Here is a 24106-nt window from a genome sequence, read left to right on the forward strand (position 1 = left end):
AATCACATAATCAAAATTGTACTCAGGGAAAGATTCTTGTTGTCCCTGTGAAACAATTTTGATTCTGTGACTGTTTGTGTCTTGCATTTGGAAGCACCAAAAGACTTTATTTAATTGAGACAATTTCCAACAGATTAATGACCCCTGATGCAACCTGTTCTTGCAAAACATGGCCTTGTCGAGTTCTTCCTATGTTAAGGGTGGTCTCTTGTCAATGAATTTTACCTCTCTAATTTTGGACTTGTGGCTGATGCAACTTTCCTGGGCCCTCCTGGACATGACAATAAATGACACTTCAATACTGTTAATTAACTCATTATAAGCAAACAAGATATACTGATAATCATGGGCAACTGGAACACAAAAGTTAGGAACAAAGAAAAAAGCTAAATGTTTGGAAAATATGGGCTTGGAAACAGGAATGATGCAGGAGAATGTCTGGCAGAATTCTGTTCATTTCAAACACCTTCTTAAGCAACTTCAGCAGTGACAATATACATGAACATTGCTCACCCATTAACATTTAGAAGTCTATGATGAAAATGCTCAGTAACATCAACAAAGACAAAACCTGGAGCTGACTGTGGTACAGATCATCAGCTACTAGTATGGAAACTCAAGCTAAATGTGAAAAAGATCAAGTCTGTGATGAAGATAACAAAGAATCTTGAAAATATTTCTTTGGAATTTAAAGACTGCCTGTGAAATCAATTTACCACCTTTAATACTAATAACAGAGTACCAGAAGAATTATGAGAAGACACAATCATTACCATATTAAAAAAAAAAAGTTCCAAACGCACTTGGATAAGTTCCCTATACAAGTTACGTCTTACAAGCTCTCTGGCATGATGCAAGTTTTACGGTGAGCATTAGCAGTAAATTTGAGAGACTAAAATAATACTCCACATGCCCTGGCTTAGGATTGAGGTTCATTCCTATCATGGTATGTGCAAAACTAACCCATTTAGAGAAATTATTTCCAGGACAGATGCTCCACCAAGTCCAGTATCCTGTCTCCAACAGTGGCCAACCCAGATCACAAGTACCTGGCAAGATTCTAACAAGTAAAACAGATTTTATGCTGCTTATCTCAGGAATATGAAGTGGACTTTCACAAGTCCATCTTAATAATGGTTTATGGACTTTTCTTTTAGGAACTTGTCCAAACCTTTTTTAAACCTGATAACTGCTTTTACCACATTCTCTGGCAATAAATTCTAGCATTTAATTACATGTTGAGTGAATAAATGTTTCCTATGATATGTTTTCAATTTACTACTTAGTAGCTTCATTGCATGCCCCCTAGTAAACAAATGATTCACGTTTACCCATTGTACCTTACTCAGTATTTTAGACCTCTATCAAAAAAGTTGTACTAGAAGAAAATTAAAAGTCCCTGCAAAAGGGGAAAAGCAAAACATGGCCAAAATGGATGTTTTGTTTATTATGAAAAATAATATTTTAATGAAAATAAAGGGAAAACATTTTTGACATGTCCAAGCCATGGTATACTAAATAATGTCATGTGGATGTGAAAGTTGGAGAATGAAGAAGCAAGGCAGGAAGAAAATTGATGTCTTCAAATTATGGTACTCAAGACGAATACTCCATATACTATGGACTGCACGAAGAACAAATCAATTGTTTTTGGAGAAGATCAAATCTAAGCTTTCCTTGGAAGCTCAAATGATAAGACTTTCACTTTCATACTTTGAACACATCATGTGAAGGAAGATGTCATTAGAGAAAGTCAAGGTTGAGGGTCAATGCAAAAGAGCAAGATCAGCAATGCAATGGACTGATACAATAACAACCGCTATGGGTGCCATTCTATTAATGATTAGCTGCTTGACTGCACACCAAACACAGTTCAAGACAACTATCCAGAGGGTCACCATGAGTTAACACCAACCTGGCAGCATTTAAAAACAGGCAGAGAAACTAAACAGATAACAAATTTACCTATAAAATATATGATATACTGTTTTACTAAGTCAGGACTATATTCATAATCAGTTTTTAATAGGGACCGGCTCACTTTGGGAAGTGGAAGGGATTTGGATTTAACTCATTCGTTTTTCAGTACAAGTAGGTATTTTCCTGTCCCCAGAGGACTCACAATCTGTGTTTGCACCTGAAGCAATGGACGGTTAAGTGACTTTCCCAAGATCTCAAAGAGCTACAGTGGGAGACATTACAGGGAACTACTGTGGAAGAGATCACAAGGAGCCGCAATGGGAGAGATCACAAGGAGCTGCAGTGGGAGAGATCACAAGGAGCCACAATGGGAGAGATCACAAGGAGCTGCAATGGGAAACAGGATATGAACCTTGTTGGCCACTAGGTTTATTCTGAGAAGGATTCAGAATGAGTCCTGCACTGGGACTTTTAATTGATTATAGATATGGAGTAGAATGTGAGTTTGTAAGTGTCATTTGCCAACTACGAATCATGTGTATATGAGATGTCTTTTTCTCAATTGCACATACACCTAATTGGACAGAATGTTGAAATCAGAATTGATATGTCCAGCTAAAGATGTATATAATTCTGGTAGTATTTTAGAGAAGAACCCGCTGACATATAACCTTTTCTAAAACAACATGTAGGAATGCAACAGTTACACATGTCAGTTGGAATTTCACAGTATAAATTGTACCTTACATGTCGTCACTTACACATGTATGCCTGCCATTTTACAAACATACACTTAGGCCTGCTGCTAATTCAGAACAGAACCTATAAGTCTTATCTATATACAATTTGGAAGGGGAAATTGACAATGGCAAATTAAGAGGGAGAAGTCCCTTAATCCTTCGATTAAAGTGCTGAGCAAAATGAATACTTCTGGAAAACAAATGTGCAAGGGAGCAGCTGAAAACGACATGGATCTATCGGGACAATACACATGGAGGTTCATTTTTGAAAGATAAAAGTGGCATAAAGCAGCATTTGGACATTTTTCTCACAAAAACATCCAAATCAGTATTTTTGAATCCTACTTTTGGATGTTTTTCTATGAAGTCCGTCAGAAGTGCATTCAAATCACAAGGAGGCATGTCAGGGGTGTTTCAAAGGCGGGATTAGGGCGTGCCTCTCACTTGGACATTTTACAGCCATAATGGAACAAAACAAAAACATCCAGGACTAAAACTAAGATGTTTTGAGCAGGACCTGTTTTTAGAATGAATAAGGCACAAAAAGATGCCCTAAATGACCAGATGACTACTGAAGGGACTCAGGGGTGACCCCTCACTGACCCTCTCCTACCTCCCAAAGATGTAAATAAAAATATGAGTTATCAGCTTCTATGACAGCCTCAAATGTTTAAGTCAGGTCTATTAGAGCTCATGCAGGTCCCTGGAGTAGTGTAGTAGTCGGTGCAGTAGTCGGTGCATTATGGAATGGGGGACTCAGGTCCCTATATCCCTCTACCTGTCATACTTATGGTGGAAACTGTGGCCCCTCCCAAAGTCACCAAAACCCTCCTCTGCCCTCATATAGGTGCCCCTTTCACCCATAACGGCTATTGTGGTGGTGTACAGTGGGGGTAGTGGGTTTTGGATGGATTTTGGAGAGCTCATGGGACAAGATAAGGGAGCAAACATGAGATGTGTACCCAGGTGCATTTTTATGAAGAGTACAGAAGTGCCTTCCTGGGTGCCCCATTGCTCTCCTCGGATGTCTGGGGGACCAGTCTACTAAAAATGTAGGCTCCTCCTACACCCCAATGGCATGAATCTCTACGCTTTGTACTTATTCGGGGTTTTTTTTTTAGAGAATGGGCCAAAAACCAAAAAGTCCAAAGCAGAAAACCTTGTTCAAAACAATATTTTCGAGGAAAAAAAAAGACGTTTTTCTTTTTCAAAAATTACCTTCTTTCTTATCCGGATTTTGGACATTTTGTTCGAAACGTCCAAAGTTGAACGTCATATCAAAAATACCCCTTATGTACTCCCTTTCTTTCTTTTTTTTTTATTATTTATGATTTTGCAATATTACATCCATTTCAAAAATGTATTAGATACAGAGAATTTATTAAACATACTATAACATAAAAGATATTATTATTTCTATTTTGACCACAATCAACACCACATTATGAGGCAAGAAACTAGGAAAAACAAAATAAGAAAAAAAAAGTTGTTGAGTTTAATTTACTCTAGTAAGAGGAAGAAAACCCCAGTTACTCGCTAGCCAATATAACAGCATATTTAAAGTGGGGCCTCGTCTGAACATCAATCTTACTATTCTTTTGATTCAATATATGTTTGCATTTTTCTGGGGTCAAGGAACATATAGTTAACACCATCAATAGACACAAAGCATCTGCATGGATATTTAAGAACAAATGTCCCAGGTATTGCGAGGATTCGTGGTTTAAGTACCAGGAATTCTCGTCTACGCTTTTGTGTCTCTTTGTTAAGGTCAGGAAAAATCTGGATCTTGGCTCCAAAAAAAAGTTCATTCATATGCCTGAAAAACAGTTTGAAGATATTTCTATCAAACTCAAGAGCGAATGACACCAGGAAAGGTGTACGTTCAGTAACCACCTCTAATGAACTCTCGAGGAACTCGGTCAAGTTCAGATCCGGATGAAATTGAGAAACCAGGGGCTGAGACCGAATTCCAGATATATAGCGAGCCCCAGTGATGGGAGGAAAGCCCTCCACTGGGATTCCTAAAATTTCTCCGAAGTATTTTTTAAGCATATCTTTAGCAGGAATTAAAGGAGGCTTCGGAAAGTTAAGGAATCTCAAATTATTTCTCCTCCCCTGATTATCCAGATACTCCAGCTTTTTGGCTAGAGTATCTCTGTCTTTTACCAAAGTTCCTGTCAGGTCTTGTATTTTCTTAAGCTCTCCTCCCAGCGTTTCAGTTTTTTCTTGATTTTCTTGTATTTTCCCACAAAGCTGCTCTTGGGTTTGTTTTAAACTAACAATTTCTTCTTTTATGGAAGTTGTTACCTTAGTTAGGCTGGTGTTCATCCCCTATATGGCGTCCCACAACAGCTCAAGCGTTATCACAGCTGGTTTTATTCTTTCACCGCTTACCACCGAAGGTGCCACCAGGACAGGAGTAGTGCGGGGCTCACCACACCTAAATCTGTAACCGCTGTCTTCTCTGGGGTCGATGCTTCCATGGGGCCTCCTGCGGTTTCTAACGCAGTAAACACTTCGGTTTGCATTAGCTGCCCCTCCGATAGAGAGCAAATACTTCCGGGTTGCGGTCCGATAGACCAGCTACGGACCCCATCGTTGCGGGTGCTGGTGTTCTATTCGTCTGAACTCCGTACTTCTCTAACGTTTGTTGCCGGAGTGCTGGGCTTCCAGGGCAGGAGGAGGACTGAATCCCTGTTTTCCCCTTCCTTTTCCCCATAAATCATCAAGGGGAAAGTGCCGCTTTCTCAGGTAACGACGTCGGGTTTCGGGAGCTCAGAATCTGCTTCCTCTCAAGTCGCCATCCTGCCCCTTGTACTCCCTTTCTGAAGCAGGGAATGCAAATATAGATTTTGGTCCTGCCAAAGCCCCACTCAAGCCACTCCCCATATAATGCAGATTTACACGTGTAAATACCAACTTCTAAAATCTTGTTTTCCACATCTATGTGATATGCTCATGCAAATTGCAAACAGGGCTTTTAAAATAAGGGCCATAATCCAGGGGTGTATCTGAGGTTCGGCAGTAGGGGGGCAGGGGCTAGAGTGCCGCCACCGCCGCCCCCCTACCGCCGTCAACCCTCCCCCTACCGTCGTTAACCCTCCCTCCCTCCCCTGCCTACCGCCGTCACCTACCCCCGAGGTCCACTTCCTCCTGCCGGCATTTTAAAATATTGCTTCAGCTGGCGGGGGACCCCAACCCCCCGCCAGCCCAGCCGCGGTCTTCTTTAACTTCTTCATCCTCGTCGTGCTGAAAGCTGCATGCATCCTTAGTCCCAGTTGGACGGAGTCTGATGTCACAGTACGTTGACGTTACAACGTGCTGCGACGTCAGACTCCGTCCAACTGGAACTAAGGATGCATGCAGCTTTCAGCACGACGAGGATGAAGAAGTTAAAGAAGACCGCGGCTGGGCTGGCGGGGGGTTGGGGTCCCCCGCCAGCTGAAGCAATATTTTAAAACGCCGGCAGGAGGAAGCGGACCTCGGGGGTAGGTGACGGCAGTAGGGGGGTCCGGGGCAAAATCTGCGGGGGCCCAGGCCCCTGTGGCCCCATGCAGATACGCCCCTGCCATAATCTATTAATTGTTTTTCATGAACAATGTCAGCTGTATTGATTGGAATATGGAGGACAGGTCTCCATTATAGCACACCACACTTATATAGCTGTCATGTAGCAGGAACAATATACTTACAGCTCTAGCATGCAAATATTCAGTGCCTTCAGATCCTGGTTGCTGGAATTAAACAAATCCCTGGCTGTGCCATCTGCATGAAACTGAAATGGTAGAAGCATTAGAACCGAGATGCTAAGAAAAGCTTGTAGAAAGTAGTTTCCACAGTCTTGTCTTTCTGAGTCTATGCATTTTGCAAAACTAGATATGCTGGTCGATATTCAAAACAATTTAACTGACTATTGACCAGTTAAATTGCTTGTTCAGAGCTATCCACTAATTTTCACTGGCACTTATCCGGTTATCACTGCTGAAAATTAGCAGCTAGCGTCTAAGTGAAAACCAGTGACTTTGGGAGTGTTCCGGGGACAGAGTCACCAGTTGGCCAGTTAAGTGCCGATATTCAGCACTTAGCTGGCTAGGGTAACCGTATAAATGGAACCACATAAAACACAGTCCTATTTATGGGGCCCTTTTACAAAGCAGCGGTAAGCCTATCGTGGGCTTAATGCGTGGCAATCTGGAACTACCGCTGGCCCAACACAGACACTGGCAGTAGCTCCACTCCCAGCACATAGCATTTCCAGCACTAGGGAAAATAGGTCCCTATTTTTTACTGCTGCAGCTACCTAGTGGCAATCGGGCAGTGCCACATGCTGCCCGGTTACTGCCAGGTTAGTGCGAGAGCCCTTATTGCCACCTCAATGGATGGCAGTAAGTGCTGCCCCCCCCCCCCCCCACACACACACACACATTGACATGTGGTAAGTGCAATCTTACCTCATGGCCATTTCTTTTTTTAGCCTTTTTACCTGCTGCGGTAAAAAAAAAGCCTCAGCGCGTTGCAAAAATGGCTGCCGCTACTAACACAGGGCTCCTTTTACCACAGTTTAGTAAGAGGGCCCCTATATGCACTAACCCATAGCCGCTTAAGTTCTGAATATTAACTTAACCAGCTAGCATTAGCTAAGCATTAGTGTGTGGTAACCATGTAGATGCCCATTCCTAGGGGCTTCAACACAGTTAACGTGCTAATTTTTAGCACATGAAAAAAACCATGTCACAAATCTCTTGAATAAGAAGGCTTTCAAAAGTTTGCAGAACACTTCATAATGATTTACGGTTATCGAGTTGGTAGTTCGTTCAAATATTTTGCTGATAGGTAGGGTAACATCTGAGCATGTATAGACCTGAACCTGATGTTTTTGGGGGAAGGGAATGACAGTTCCAAGAGATTACCTGCTAGTCTTCTACTCTGAAATTTAGGTAGCAATACCCATTGACTTAGATATTCAGGTGTTTTCCTGTGCATTGTTAGATAGGTCTTTGTACAGAGTTTGAAAATCTCTCTTGCCTCAACAAGAAGCCAATGTAATGCTATGTACTGTGGAGTGACTCTGTCGAACTTGGATTTGGAGAAGAATAGTTTAGCTGCCACACTTTGCACTGATTGTAGCCTCTTTCTCACTATCATATTGCATCCTACGTATAATACATTACAGTAGTCAATTTGTGATAGGATGAGGGACTGTACCAGTAGTCTGAAATTATCTACACTGAAACAGTGTCAAATTTGTCTTAATTTCTTAAGAACACCTATTTTACTACTATTTGACAGTGTTTTTCCATGTTTAGGTGTTTATCTACTAGGATTCCAAGTATTCTCAATTCTGATTCAAGTTTCATAGGGTTTCCTTTAAAGCTTGGCTGTATCATTGAGGTATCTTTACTGGGTGAGAAACAATCAACAATTTGGTCTCCTCACAGTTTAATTTCATATGTAAGCATTTAGCAATTAAGGTGAGGCCCCAGGAGATCAGACTATTGACATCATCTTTGTCCTTTGAAAATGGAAAGTATAGTGTTATGTCATCTGCATACGTAAAACAGTTCAACCTAGGGGGGCCATCATTGAATAATATCGGGGATAGTGGAGGTCCCAGTGGTTCACCAGTAGATATTGTCCACTAATCTGAAAGCAACCCTTTCATCCTCACATTATAAGATCTGTGGCTGAGGAATCCTCTTATCCAGTTTAAGACTACATCAAATGCACTGGAAAGATCAAATTGCATAGTCAGGACTTGTCGCCCCTGACTCTTGACCTTTCTACATTCATTAAGCAGTGTTCCTAGTAGTGTCTCTGTGCTATGGATTCTCCTGAATCCTGTTTGATTTTGGTGTAGTAGGATAAACTTTTCTAAGTATGTGGTAATTTGTGAGGCTACTATACTTTCTAGCACTTTGATGTGTAAAGGTATTGAGGCTACTGGCCTGTAATTGGTAACATCTCCCAGATCTCCCTTCTGATTTTTTGGGATTGGGGTGAGTAGAATCTTGCCTAATTGCCTGGGAAAGGCGCCCTTGTCTAAAGATTCTGTTATCCATTGTTTTCTGAGCTTTATATATCTATCTGACGGGGATTTTAGCAAGTAGGCTGGACAGTTATCCAGTATACATTGTGATTTGGAGTACTACCAGGACGCACTATAGAGGTAGTGCTAGCCCAATGGGTCCAGAGAGACAGAGATTACTTCCAGGCATTAAAGACAGCATTAGCTATCAATTCAGAACTGGCTGCACCTGATGACCAGCAAAGATTTGTGGTATAAACTGATGCCTCAGCAAATGGCATTGGGACTGTACTCAGTCAAGTGAACAGCAGAGGGGAGGAGCACCCCATTGTGTATCTAAGTCACAAGCTCCTTGACAGAAAGGTAGCCTATGCCACTATTGAAAAAGAGTGTCTGGCCTTAGTGTGGGCCCTCAAAAAGTTACAACCATATCTGTATGGGCAAGACTTTACTGTCATCACAGATCACAATCCGTTAGTCTGGCTGAAGAGGGTCTCAGGAAAGAATGGGAAGCTACTCTGGTGGAGCCTGTCCCTGCAAATGTGCAACTTAACCATACAGCACTGTAAAGGCAGTGCCCCTCTCCAGAAAGGAAGAGCCAGAACTACCCTGACACTGGACTATCAAGACCCAATCAGCGGTCTGTAGAGGGTCTAAGGCAGTGGCATAGCTACGTGGGGCCTGAGGGGGCCTGGGCCCCCGTAGATTTCAGTCGGGACCCCCCCTCCCGGCGAACCCGCCCCCACCGCGGCCTACCTTCCATTTTGCTTGCGGGGGACCCCACTACCCGCCAGCCAACGTCCTCTCCGACCGTTCTGCTGCAGAGAAAAGTCTTCTTCCTTGCATGCTGACGTCCTGCACATTGTACGTGCAGGACGTCAGCATGCAAGGAAGAAGACTTTTCTCTGCAGCAGAATGGTCGGAGAGGACGTCGGCTGGCGGGGAGTGGAGTCCCCCGCCAGCAAAATGGAAGGTAGGCGGCGGCGGGGGAGGGTTCGCGGCGGGAGGGGGGTCGGCAGAGACGGGGGCGACAATGGCGGCGGGAGGGGGGCGGCGGTGGGGGGGGGGGCTAAAATGTGCCCCCTCCCCTCGAGCTCTGGACCCCCCTCCCACGGAAGTCTGGCTACGCCCCTGGCTAAGGTCTCTCTCTTAAGGAGGGAGATGTGACAGAACAGTGTGCTTTAAGCCTGTAAATTACCTTTATTAAACCTTAAAGTGCATCTCTCTCTGGTATGGCCAGCAGGTGGTGCATGTTTTATGTTAAAGCTGTTATAGAAAAGTGAATGCCCTCTTTTAGTTTCACTTAGTGAAGAAGTGAATCTACAGTACTGTGAACAGTATACTTTTAAACTTGTTGACTGGGCTCTGACTAGCTGGAGTTTGAAATTATCCAGCAGTTGCTGGCTGTTGCTTCAGTCTTAGCCCGGAAGAAAAGAGAGGCAGATCTCTTTGCTGAGGCTCAGTGAATTATATGTCTTGATCTTCCCAGGTACTGTTTAGACAGTATGAAAATGTTTAGTTAGCGAGCCCGTATGATTGCATTACTGAGGGTTGAAAGGATGGGAATTGGGGACTTTAAATCAGGACCTGGAGTGCGCTTCCAACATACTCGGAGTCCTCTCTTGAACACATTGACTCCGGCAGCCAGGAGCAGACTATTAAATTTCAAATTATAACCCTGTTAGTTAGAAAGGGAAGGGGAAGGGGTGAAATTTGGGGAGGGGAGAAGGGGAAAAAGGGGGAGAGAAGGGGGATTTTCTACAGAAAAGATTTGTTGTTAACATGTATATGTGTTTGAACTTTTCACTGAATAAAAATGATTGAACATAATTGATCCATATTTCAGTTACCTGTTATTGTTCGCTAATTGCACTTTGTTTGTTCCACTGTTCAATTTTTAAGACAATAAACAATAATTAGTTTATTGCATCTGTCTGGACTGATAAAGAATCCTGGTGGTTTGTATGTTGGGTCTGTGAGTGCTTTCTGGAAACTGTGGGAACTCTGGGAAAAGCAACCTAGACATCATTGGGGTTAATTTGAGAGCAGGAGACTTGCCCAGAGGTGGTTGTGACCCAGTCAGTGGGAGGAGGGTACTAGTGTAGAGCACAAGCAGCAGGTGCAGGCAGGCCTGAACTGTGCTGCGGATAGACCCTCTAAGCGGCCACAGGGTAACCCCAGGCGGGTGACTAGGCATTTCGTGACAATATGCATGAGATAAATCTGCATATACTGAAACTCCAATGTATAGAAATATCTCTCATGCACATCCATTGTGGCTACTCTGACATCATCATTTGTTTTGTATGTCATTTCTTTTTACCTGTAGTTGAAGGTCACAGAGTGTTTGACTCCCCAGATTTATTGTGACTACTGATTACAGTTTAATATCCTTTAGGAGAATAGAAGGTAGACTGGTTTGCTTTGACTCCAAGCTGTGCAATATCTGGGGAGGTTCTTGTGTTCGTTGATGGACATCGTTTACCTGAATGAAAGAGATGGTCATCTGCCATTCTTCACCCTTTTCTGCTGACTGGATTTCTTGAAACACACTGTGAAGCACCTGAAGAAAAAAAAATTCCATGGTCAGGATCTACCCTGTAGACATGAAAGCTAATGTTCAAAGAAAGAACATGTCATACTGGATCAGACCTAAGGTATATCATCCACAATAATATGTCTTCAACAGTGGACAATCCAAGTCATGTATATCCAGCAGGAATCCAAAAAAGTAGATCCATTCGCAACTGCTTATACCCAGAGATTAAGCTATGATAACTTCTTTATTTACACCTGGTAACAAATTCCACAGCTTAATTGTACATTGAGTGAAAAAAAATAGTTTCTCTGTTTAACCGTACAAAGACTAGGGGACACTGAAACTATCTGAAAGCATCAAAAACCATTTTCTATTTAGCTGTCCCACTCACTCATGACCTTATAGACTTCTATCATATCTCCTCTCTTCTAGCTAAAGAGCCCTAACCTCTATTGACTTTCTAATTGGAAACAAAGGGCAACACTTTTCCACCTGAAACTAGGACAATAAACTGAGGACAGCATGGTTTTTCCATGCTACTTCAAGGAACCTATTTACTAATTTGGATTAGCTGTTAATGTGGCAGTTAAAGTGCGCTAATGGTTAACACAGATGCCTTTGCAGTTAATGACTTCTAATTTCCACATTAACAGCTAATGCAGAACAGAGAACAAGTGAAGACTGGATGGAGAATGGGTAGAGACTTGCCCCTTACAGATAACATGGAGATAGTTACTGCATGTTAATTTTTAACATGGCAGATAATGCAGCACAGTTAATGCCACCTCAATAGCAGGCTGATGATCAGAAGCAAACACTGGTGCTAGAGGCTATTAGCGCCTGCGTTTGCTACCGCCCCATGACCAGAGCCCCCGAGCGCATGAAACAACGTGCTCAGGGGCTCTGAATGCAACTAGCATGCAAATGCATGCAAAACAGGGCTCTTAGCGCAAGTAGCATGCAAATGCATACTAAACATATTCCTCCCCAATGATCAGTGAGCAGCATACCAAATATTGGCGTGCTGTCCGCAGCAAACCCTATGCCAACTTGGAGCTGGCATTATGGTTTCCAGACCATTGGGGAGGAATGGTGAGCCCTGTACAGCATGCATTTGCATGCTAGCAGGCCCCCCATTCCCCACAATATAGCCCCCTCCACAGGAGCAAGAACCCTGACCCCTCCCCCCAGCGACACGGGAGCTGGAAGTCCGGCGGAGCTCCAGTCCCCCCTACTCCCTGACACAAGTTCAGGAGGGCTGGAGATCTGGTGGGTCTCCAGCCCCCCTGTCTCCCTAGCATGCCCCCAAATAAAGCCCTGGTGGCCTAGTGGGCTGCAAATCAAGCCCCCCCCCCCCCGACCTGATGGTCTAGCAGCCCTGCCTCCTGAACCTTTCTTGGAGGAGGGAGTTAGACTCCCTCCTCTTCCACCAGCGCTGCCTCGAAAATGGCAGTGCCCATCCCTACCCAGAAACAGAACCAGCTCCTCCCGATCCTACCTTATTTTATACTATCCAGACTGCAGTGGCCTGAAATATAAATCTACCTACGCCTCCAACTTTTCCTTTATAGGCACACAACTATGGAATGCTTTACCCAAATCAGTTAAATTAACTCAGAACTATCTAAAATTTAGAAAATTATAGAAGACCATTATGTTCAAGAAGGCTTACCCTCCAGACCCAACCTAATCTCACTTCTTCCGAGTTTCTGCAATTTTCATGGACCCTATTACCTTCTTATTAATTTGGTTATTTTTGTCTGTATATATGTTACATACATGCCTGTTATCTTATTATTACATTGTTTAGTCATGATTTTCTGAACTGTAACCTACCCTACGGTTTTGTGTAAGTCACATTGAGCCTACAACTAGTGAGAAAATGTGGGGTATAAATGTATTAAATAAGTAAAATATAAGGCTGCACTGGACAGGGCTGGGTGCTGCCATTTTCAAGGCAGCGCTGCTGGAAGAGGAGGGAGTCCATCTCCCTCCTCCAACAAAAGTATAGGGGCGGGGAAGAGGGCCGATAGACCAGCAGGTCAAGGGGGCTTGATTCATGGTCCACTGGGCTACCAGAGCTTTACTTGGGGGGATGCTAGGGGGTGGTGTTATGGGGCTGGAGACACACTGGATCTCCAGCCCCCCTGAACTTGTGTCAGGGAGGGTTGGGGGACCTGCAGCCCCATGTCGCTGGCTCGGGGTAGGGGTACTAGGCCACCAGAGCCATGCTGTTTGGGCCTGTGTTTGACAGGTCTGGGTTTTTGACAGCTCAGACCTGTCATACAAGTGTGGGAGGATTTTCATGCTATTATCTCTGATCATAGGGATGGTAAAGCTCCATGCTATTCCAGTGCTATTTTTAGAGCTCTGTTTGGAACAGCAATATCTTTTCCATCCATGTAAAAATCATCATCATATTTATTTGCAAAGTGGTTTATAATAAAAATAGAAAATACAACTTAAGATATAAAAGGGATAAGTTACAAATTCCAAAGCTAAAAATAAATATTAATGTAATTTAATTGAAGAAAGGGGGAAAAAATAGGAAGGGAAAGTGGATTTACAAGACTAGTGCAAACATGTAAAGCTAATGTTACAATGGGAAAAAGCCATGAAAACAGAAATGCTCTAAAATCTTAGCCACTTTAATGCCAATATTCAAGCGGTTAGCGCAAATATTCAATACCAGGCTACTTCAGTTGACCGGCATTGAATATCCGGTTTATTTTTAGCTGGTTTAAAGTTAACCAGTTAAGTTGATATTTGAAGATAGCTGGGTATCTTTGAATTGGCTAAATATATACTAGCTATTTAAGCAGCCCAATGTGGCTGCTTACAATAGCCCGATATAAATGGAATATTCAGCAGGGGATAACCATCTGTCTTCCACTGGATATCACTGGATAGCCGATTAAGTGCCATTTAACTGGCCAGGTGCCATTCTTGGCTGGTTAAATGGTTTTGAATATCAGGGGGCTTGAATTTACAGTATTAAAGAATTATCATTTACCAACACTCAGCACCACTCTACGACACTACCAACCATCACGCTCTCTCAGATCCTCCAACAGCAATTGCTTGAGGTTCCCTCTTTAAGCACATTTACCTAGAAGAATATAGGTCTTCTATATTCTATGTTAAAGGCCCCAAGTTGTGGAATATATTGCCCAGGGAACTTCATTGTGTGTAAGAAATTACTTAGTTTAAATAGGATTTAAAGATCCATATGTTTAGTTGTGCATATGGATCCTTAGATGAATGATGAAGTTCCATTTTAATAGGGATTAATGGTATGTTTTTATTTTCACAGCCTTGTGTAAGTTTGTATTAATTATTACTATGTCTGTTTTTGTGTTTGTTATTAATTATTTTTGTTAAATTGGATTTTATTATATGTATTTATTCTATGTTGCCCGCTTAGATTGTTGAGCTATAGTGGGCTATAAATAAAGTTTTGTTATTACTATTATTATTATGAAGCTTCAGTGTGAATATAAAAAGTATAGCGTTCCCAAGTACAGGGGCCATGACTTGAAAATAAGAGTGATGGATCAAGTCAACCTTTCCCTCCACCCATCCAAACACATAAATCTCTTGTTTATATTGATGAAGGCCCTTGATTGCTCCAAAGAACAGACATAGCAACAGACTTATCGGTGATGTCATAAAGTCCCTTATCAGTGATGTCACAAAGCCCACATGAAGGCTTTCTGACATCACTGCTGTGCTCCTGCCAGTATAAATGGGTACTGAAGAGAAGCAGAAATGAGTCTTGTTAAAGTTAGCCAGCCCACAATGAGCTTCAATCTGGAGTTTACCAAAAGGCTCCTTTCATCAGGCAGGACAATCACCTGAATTTTGAGCATGCAGATCATCTTTAAATGGTTTCTCTCTAGTCATCACCTGTTGCATAATGCCATTCTGGCCATTGCTGCCCTGGAGCAGTGTATCCTTCCCTGAGCATTGAGAACCGCACACCAGCAGGGCTACATTGTATCCCGACACCACTGTGCCAATTGCTGAGCTGAATAAATCCCAGTAGAGCTTGTCCTGAAACAGAAAAGACATCAATAGCTAAAACCAGCTAACAAGCTTTGTGGTACTCTATGTAGAGTAATGCTGAAAGTTCCCCTCCAATGGTATGGGAATCCTACACTTATCTCTCTCTATAAAAGGCAACACCAACGTTCTATGAAGCCTCCAGCCGGAAGTGTGAAGGGGTCGAGATATCTGGTTTCCCTATGAGTGTCTGCCCCGCCCTCTCTGTAACACAGTCAGTGAAGGAAAACAGCAGAGCACGAAATCAAATCGCTGCCTCTGTAACAGTGAAGGACTCAGAGGGGGGAGGGGAGAGAGGCCAGAGGGCAGGGACACACACACTCCCACATGCACACAGAAGAAAACATTGCTAGCCCCCGTTTCATTTGCATCAGAAACGGGGCTTTTTTACTAGTGATGTAATAATCAGCAATCCTTTTTGTGCTGCCCAGAAACACCCTGCAGTTTTTAAAAATGTCCCTGATATATTAGAAAATCCAAAATCTTCCGGATTTAATGAACTCTTTGAAGCTTATCTGGCTGCAGGTATAAAGCCATTGCAAGAGGCCAGTTTTTAAAACAATCAAGTCAGTTAACTAAAGAGGTAGCTGGCTAGATCCATAGGGTCAAAAATTACCTTGTCCCCACACAGAATGTGGCTATCAAGTAGGAGCTTCTGGGGGACATTTCAGTTGTGTATCCAAAGGTGGGCCAATTTGGGCTCAGGCTCACCCAGTAGCAGCACACCTATGATGTGGCTGGCAGAGACCCCCAAGCCCCACCATCTGAAAACTCCCAACAACTGTCCCTCCTATATACCTTGTAAACAGCAGATCTTTGTCTGCAGTGAGCAGTGACTGATGCATACTGCTCACACCAGACCCACAGCCTTCCCTCTGTGTATTCCTGCCTATGTGGAAACAAGAAGTTGCATCAGAGAGAAGGCTGTGAGGCCAACATAAGCAGAGTCTATTAGTTGCTGCTCGCTGCCAGTGAAAATCTGCTATCTAAAAGGTATACGGGGGGGGGGGGGGGGATGTTTGAGAGACCATATGGCATGCAACCAAGCAAGAGAGAGACCAAATCACTTGTGAGACAAGGTGGAGTTCTTCTGCCCACCCATTTTGGGCCCAGGCCCATCCAAAATTGGGTGTCTGGCTAGGCCCCTGGGGAAGAAACCTATGTGGAAGCAGCGTTCAAATAAAACATGCATATGTAAAGAATGTGGGTAAACGTTAGCCTGCAGATTTTACATCCAATTTTAAAGGGAAAACTTTCCCTTAGAAAATTGGCTCAGGAGAAGTGTGCACACAGATTTACAGCACTATTTTTGGGCAGGCAGCTGATCCATTTAAACATATGCATGTCCTTTTGGAAATCCATAAAACGGTTACACCTGTCCCAGGAACACCTTACCAATATGTATTGTGACAAGGAACTGCACGTTCAGTTATCATTTTTGAAGCAGAAAGACATCTCAAAATGGCCAAAATGACGTCCATCTGCTGAAAACATCTAAACTGCAATTTTCAAAAAGACAGAATTGGGACATTTTCCACCAAGTTCATCCAAATAGCAAGGGAGAATGTTGGAGACATGTTTTGGGCAGGATTAGGGCAGGCCTGAAATTAGGATGTCTTTCAGCAATAATGGAACAGGAAGAAATGTTCAGGGCAAAAAGAAGTACATTTTTATCTAGACCTGTTTCAATCACTTCTAAATTACAAAAAGGTGCTCTGACTGAGGAGCTGACCCTCCATAATTTCCCAGTTGATGCTGTCCCCCCACTCACCCCCTTAAGAAGTGAAATTGAAAGGGGGGGTTACCAAGCACTATGATAGCTTCAGGTATTATGGGCATAACTAACAAAGCAGCAAGCAGATCCCAGGAGTAGCCTAGTGGTCAATGCAGTGGACTGTGAACAAGGAGATCCAGTCCAAATCCCACTCTACCTAGTACATTTGTGGTGATCGTGAGCTCTCTAAATACAACAAACTTCCTACTGTACCTACATATAGGAGACACCTGCAGGATGGAAGGTGATTGTAATGGTGTACAGTTAGGTACAGTAGTTTTATTCTGTTCCTGGAGGGTTCACAATACAAAATAAAGGAGCTATCTTGGGAATTGTACCTGGGTACCAATGTTCTGCACTGACCACTAGGCTGACACATCAAGATGACCGCCGACAAGGAAGGCAACATCACATTGAGCTCCAATAGACCCATAAGTACATAAGAATTACCATACTGGGAAAGACCAAAGGTCCATCAAGCCCAGCATCCTGTTTTCAACAGTGGCCAATCCAGATTTCTATTTTTATTTAAGGACACCTGATCTACTACGGTCTCTTTTGCAACCTCACTATCAGGATACCCTATCTTCCCTGTTTTGGTGATATCTTTGGAAGATACCTTATCCCGAACCATGCGCTTTTGAGCGACTGTCGGCCTTCCCCCCGAGAAGCTATTGGACTGGGTTGGGAGTCCTCAGCTCGAGCAGTGACAAGAGAAAACGACAACTCACTACTGACAAGCCTTTATGGGCTCCAACCATTAGCAAAGGCGACCCGAGATTCAGCCCATCCTAGGCAGCGGTTGTGGTTTATAACCAGAACCAGCGACAGTGGAACAACCCAGGAAACTGCCAGACTGGACCATGATACACCAGCTCAAACCAAAACCAGAGGAAGTGACAACTCCCAACTGATGGGCCTCCATGGACCCCAGCCACCCCCGTGACTCTGGGTGGCATCATTGATCCCAAAACCCAGAGCAAGCGGGTATACCCCACCAGTCACAAAATGAAATCCCTCAAGCACTGTGATAAGTGATAAGTTCCAGTGAGCTGTCTGCTATCCAGAGTCACTCCCACATGACGAATGAATCATATTAGCAACGCAGCATGACCCAAATCTCAGAGATCCACAGAAGGTATGATTGTTCTCAAGGCCCTACCTGAAGCTCCAGTGACTTAGTGGAGTGGCGCAACTCAGGCCTCAGTCCCCAGAAGGAACAGGCAGCTCTCACACAGTGTGAACTCAACACAACCCGGTTCCCCCTTAGAGTGTAGAGTGATCCAGGCCTTGCTGCACCATATGCCTGGAATAGACTTCCTGAGCCAGTACGTCAAGCTCCATCTCTGGCCGTCTTCAAATCTAAGCTAAAAGCCCACCTTTTTGATGCTGCTTTTAACTCCTAACCCTTATTCACTTGTTCAGAACCCTTATTTTATCATCCTCACCTTAATATTCCCTTATCTCTTGTTTGTCCTGTTTGTCTGTCCTAATTAGATTGTAAGCTCTGTCGAGCAGGGACTGTCTCTTCATGTTCAAGTGTACAGCGCTGCGTACGTCTAGTAGCGCTATAGAAATGATAAGTAGTAGTAGTAGTAGAAATCCAGAAGGAGCAGGCAGCTTTCCCCGCAACATGAGGACTGCAATGTGACCGGTAAACGGGAGATGGCTCCCACACAGAGTGAGGGCTCATCCTGCATGCAGCACGAAGACCTCAGTATGACGACTGCAGCGTTATGAGTATAAATTCATTATAATTTAAATAGTTCTCACAAAAATGTTACTATGCCTACTATCATCGCTTACTTGCTGAGATGCCTTTATTTTGTTTACTGTTGTAATTCTGCACTCCCCCCCCCCCCCTAATAATATTGCAACCCACTGTTTCTATTATCTACCCTAGTTATCTAGTTAAACTGTTTTCTACTGTTTGATGTATCATCATTTTTACACTGTAAGCCACATTGACCGAACATATGTTTGGAGAATGTGCATAGGCGGTCAGTGGCCCAACTGTTTGGGGAGGCTAAAGGGGGTGGAGTTAGGGGCGGGGCCAGGGGCAGTGCTTACCTCCATAATTGTCTGACAACACACAGAAAAAAAAATAAGTAAAAATAAAATAGTCACAATAAATACCTTTTATAAATTTAGATATTAGATTGTAAGCTCTATTGAGCAGGGACTGTCTCTTTGTGTCAGGTGTTCAGCGCTGCGTGCGTCTGGTAGCACTATACAAATGTTAATAATATTAGATATGTATCATATGTCAAAGAATAAAGTGGTTGCTCAAAGCATAAGCTAACCAATCGCTCAACTGCAAAACACTATGCACAACTTTGTGCAAAAACACACTCAGAACCTTACTGTACCATAAATATTACACTGGACAGAATACACCAATATACCACCCATATGGAAAAAGCAGACCATCAACAATATGAAACAAAGGATCATAATATCACAATTCTAATGTAGAGCCACAAAACACCCTTTTAGGGTGGATAGTGTTCACAATGAGCTCCTTTTATTAACAACCATATGTAGATCCTTCAAGAGGAAGTGTGTCATGATTTAGGCTCTACACCCTTTCAGATGTTTTGGTGCCAGCTCAGTAAGGCCAACACACAATCTCTCCACTGCAAAACACTATGCACAAACTTATGCAAAAACACACTCATAACCTTAGCAAACCACAACAGCACCAATTACAAGGACAGGACAAGCTACAACCTTATGCGTGGAAAGGCAGCACTATAATTGCACCTGGCTCTAAAACACCAGTACACAACCTAGTGAAAAAAATAAAAAGGGCTGCAAATACTACAAATACTACACGCTAACAGAATACTGCACCTTGATCACACATGAAAAACACATGACACAACAGATATGAAGGCAAAATACTGAACTGGAAAGTTACCTCAAGAAGTCAGATTCTGCATGCAGCAATACTAGAAAAATTTAAACTTGCATGCAAAATATCACAGATGCACATTTCCAAAAGCTGACCTATTTCAATTAATAAATTCTGAATAAAAAAGTTTTCTACCTTTGCTGTCTGAGTATTTAGTTTTTCTGTTAGCTTTGGTCCCAGTTTCTTCTGTTGTGTGCAGCAATTCTCTTCTCCCCTGCCCTCACCTCCTCTCCAGGGATCTGTTCTCTTCCCCTTCTCTCCAGCGATCTCTCCCCTCCCCTCCATCCATCCACCCATGGCCAGAAATTCGCCTCTCCCCTCCCCTCCAGCGATCTGTTCTCTCCCCCTGCCTTCCCCTTCTCTCCATGTCTTGTCCAGCGATGATCTGTTCCCCACCCCTCCCAGCGATTCTCCCTGCCCTCGCCTTAACCGTTTTACTCTCCCTGGCAGCAATGTGAAGAAAAAGGCACTGTCTGCAGGATCGCCTCCAGCTTCAGCTTTTCCCTTCACTTTGCTCTTCACACAATGTCCCGCCTTCGCGGAAACAGGAAATGCATCATCGCGAAGGCGGGACGCTGTGTGAAGAGCAAAGTGAAGGGAAAAGCTGAAGCTGGAGGCGATCCTGCAGACAGTGCCTTTTTCTTCACATTGCTGCCAGGGAGAGTAAAACGGTTATACACGGGGGGGGGGGGGGGCAAGGAAGGCTGCCGGTCGAGGAGAGCAGGACGGAAGGACGGTGGGAGAGCTCCCTGGCTGCTGCGCAAGCCCTGCGTTTGTGAGGGCAGCAGCCAGGGGAAGGTCAAGATTGGGCTGGGTAGGCTTTGCCTCCCCAAGCCTCTTATACGGGGCGCCTATGAGAATGTGGGGTATCAAGAACCAATAAATGCAATGAAATAGGTTACCCCTCTGATCTGCAGGAATGTCTGTGTGGCCATTTTTCTCAAAATGATTCCAGACAAATTTTCTTGTGCCTGGTTTTGTCGCATTTATAAGTTGGACTTGTCAGTTTGGAAAACGGCTTTTATTTTTAGACGTCTTCTGTGCAAAAATGTCCATCTTTGAATCATTTTCGAAACAGAAACCCAGATGATTTTCCCTGTTCAAAAATAGTTCTAAGATGGACAGGTTTTTTGGACCTAATGAGCAAATGTCCCAATTTGGACTTGCATGACTTATCAAAAATGCGCCTCCACATGGGTTAAGACATTTTCAAAAGTCCTATTTCTGTATACAAAACCTTGTTTTGTGGAAATGCCTTTGAAAATTCCCCTTATTTACTAACAGGTATGTGCTATCTGCCGCAGGGCCCATTTTATTCCTATGGGGTTCTGCAGCTGATAGCGTGTGCTAACTATTAGTAAATGATCCTCTAAATTTTCAAACACACACGTGTAGTTTTTCCCATTTAACCCCAGCTGTAGAGATAGCAGGGACAGAAGATGGGATACTTTCATAACTAAAGAAGAAGGAGCACAATCAAATCAAGAGACCAAAAGAATGGAAGGAGCCAAGCCAATGAGCCAGGATGATAAAAATGGCTTAGTTTATTAACAATATATGTAAATGCAAAAGCAAATGAAGAACTGAGGGGTATACAGGAGTATTTGAAGGCAGTATATGAACTGCCTTCTTCAGGGGTTTTCTTTACTCATATTGTTAATAAACTGAGCCATTTTATCATCCTGGCTCGTTGACTTGGTTCCTTCCGTTCTTTTCATCTCATACTTTCATAACTATCATTTTCAAAGAAAAACAGCTGGGGGTAGTTTTTCTGAAAACTTGCTAAAGATCTGCATGTACAAAAGTATCCATGTGCCTTACTGCTTTATGGCTTAGTGAAAACTGACTTGATAGATTCCCTTTACTGAAAAATTGTATGGGAAAAGCACATATATTTGTGAACACAGATATTGCAGTCGTGCTTCCATTTGTTCTTATGATTAATCTCTTCATCATAGGCAGCATATTCTGCAGAAGTTTGGCAGGCAAAGGATTAGGAATATGAAACTGATTACACAAATGTTCCACTCTGAGGTCTGTACAGATAAAATCAAACTGTACATACTTGGGCACCTTTCTGTCAGTGATAACTGGGACTTTTTGAAATCCACCTTGCTGCTGTGAAGCATAAAACACATTCTGAAAGTTGCAAGATTAGTGTGTCTGCACCTTCTAACTTTAAGGGGTCGATAATCAAACAATTTAACTGTCCAGTTAAATTGCCTGTTCGGAGCTAACTACTAATTTTCAGTGGCACTTGACTGGTTAGTAATGCTGAAAATTAGCAGTTAGCACCAAACTGAAAGCCAGCTATTTTGGGGTTGTTCTAGGGGTGAAGTTGGCATTTGGCCAGTTAAGTGCCAATATTCAGCACTTAACTGGCCAAGGTAACTGCACAAATAGGACTGCATAAAAGTCAGTCCAATCTTTATGCAATAACCCATAGCCAGTTAAGTGCTGAATATTGCACTTAAATGGCTATGCTGTAGCTGGCTCCATAAATCCGGAAATTCAATGCTGAAATCCAGACATAACCTGGTATTGAATTTTCAGGCATAACGCCAGCAGTGATCAGCAAAACACTGATTGCTGTTGGCTGAATATTGACTTCTAAAAGTGCAGATAAAGACAGAAAAAAAAACTATAGAAAATGAGCTAAAAGTCTTACAAGTTCTGTGTTCAGCCAGAAGATTCCGTCTAAACTGAAGCAGCTCTCCTGCAATGGAAAGTCAGCTGGGTTACTATCAGAATTTCAGCTTTGTCCCTTCCCTCAGCACCAAAATCTAGCTTTGTGTTAAGATGGTCTAAGGACAATGCGCTGCCGCACTCCTCACCTAATTCCATAATTTGTTGCTGTGGTTTCAGGGTGGATTAATGAGTGTGTGCATCCCACTTACATACATGGAATGGAATTCAGGAAAGAAGTAAAAACCTTGTTATTTATTGAGGCTTATAGTGGAGCCTAATTATTTTTAGATTATGATGAGCACAGTATGATGATATATATGTAATTGGAGCATTTAGAATAATGCTCTATGAAGAGAAATTGTTTGGACATGGACCCAGAATTGTACTCCTCGGTAGCACTGTTACTATTGCTATTATTTATCATTTGTATAGCGTTACTAGACATAAGCAGTGCTGTACATATGCTGTACACCCTTCAGAAAATCCACTTTCACACATCTATCCAATATCTTCACCAGATTTGTAGTCCTTCTCGCTAGCATCCCCTTGGCACACTTAGCTTACAAAGGAATTCCCAACTAGAAAAAGGAATGGCCCAGTATTTAAAGGTTCACTGTTTATGTGCCTTATCTATGAATTTTCAGTAGCACTATAGGCTGAAAATTCTTACACACCACCCCGACCCTCTCCATATCTTGCAACACTGTTTGTCTGTTATGCTCCAGCACAGCCTCTGAGATCCTGCAGAGGTAAGTGGTTGGAAAGCTGCATCCAGCACAGGCTGAACTAATCCCAAATATCCACTACTAGGGCATCAGACACCCCCTGCATTGAAAGGCTGGATATGTCCACCGACCCAGACGTTAACCAGACTACGGCTGATATTTATATCTTTATTTATTAGGATTTATTTACTGCCTTTTTGAAGGAATTCACTGAAGGCAGTGTACAGCAAGAATAAATCAAACATAAGCAATAGACAATTACAGCAGTAAAAATATTCAAAACAACAATACAAAGTATGGCATAGTATGCTATATTACTATGTCAACATAATACACAATAAAACATTTTTATAGACAGCATAGGGTGTAAGCAAAGATGGAACGTATAGAGGCGTATTTTCAAAGCACTTAGACTTACAAAGTTTCATAGTAACCTATGGAACTTTGTAAGTCTAAGTAATTTGAAAATGAGCCCCATAGGTAGATAACAGAGTAACAGGAGTAAGAAAATAAGGGACTAGTTTAAAGAAAGTTGCAAATGAGGTCAGAAAGGTGCTTGAACATTATCTTAGCTAGGAAAGGAGGGGATAAACATGTTCTGCTATAGTATGTGCAGCCGGTGTCATTTACTTCTTCCATTAAAGGCCTGGTTGAAGAGCCAAGCTTTCACCTGCTTCCTGAAATAGAGATAGCCTTGTGTTAAGCAAAGCCTTTCA

General features: G+C 42.8%; 1 protein-coding gene across 1 annotated transcript in view; it reads right to left on the bottom strand.

Annotated features, from left to right (window-relative positions):
- The window catches only part of LOC115476825 (centromere-associated protein E), a 73025-nt gene that overhangs the window by 36174 nt on the left and 12745 nt on the right, over positions 1-24106 (bottom strand). The window contains exons 4-6 of the mRNA XM_030213401.1: positions 15134-15280; positions 11174-11251; positions 6356-6438 (exon numbers count right to left, since the gene is read on the bottom strand). Of these exons, the coding sequence (XP_030069261.1) occupies positions 6356-6438; positions 11174-11251; positions 15134-15280 (308 nt within the window). The remainder of the gene's footprint in view (positions 1-6355; positions 6439-11173; positions 11252-15133; positions 15281-24106) is intronic.

This window comes from Microcaecilia unicolor, chromosome 8, assembly GCF_901765095.1.
Source record: "Microcaecilia unicolor chromosome 8, aMicUni1.1, whole genome shotgun sequence".
Taxonomy (NCBI): Eukaryota; Metazoa; Chordata; class Amphibia; order Gymnophiona; family Siphonopidae; genus Microcaecilia; species Microcaecilia unicolor.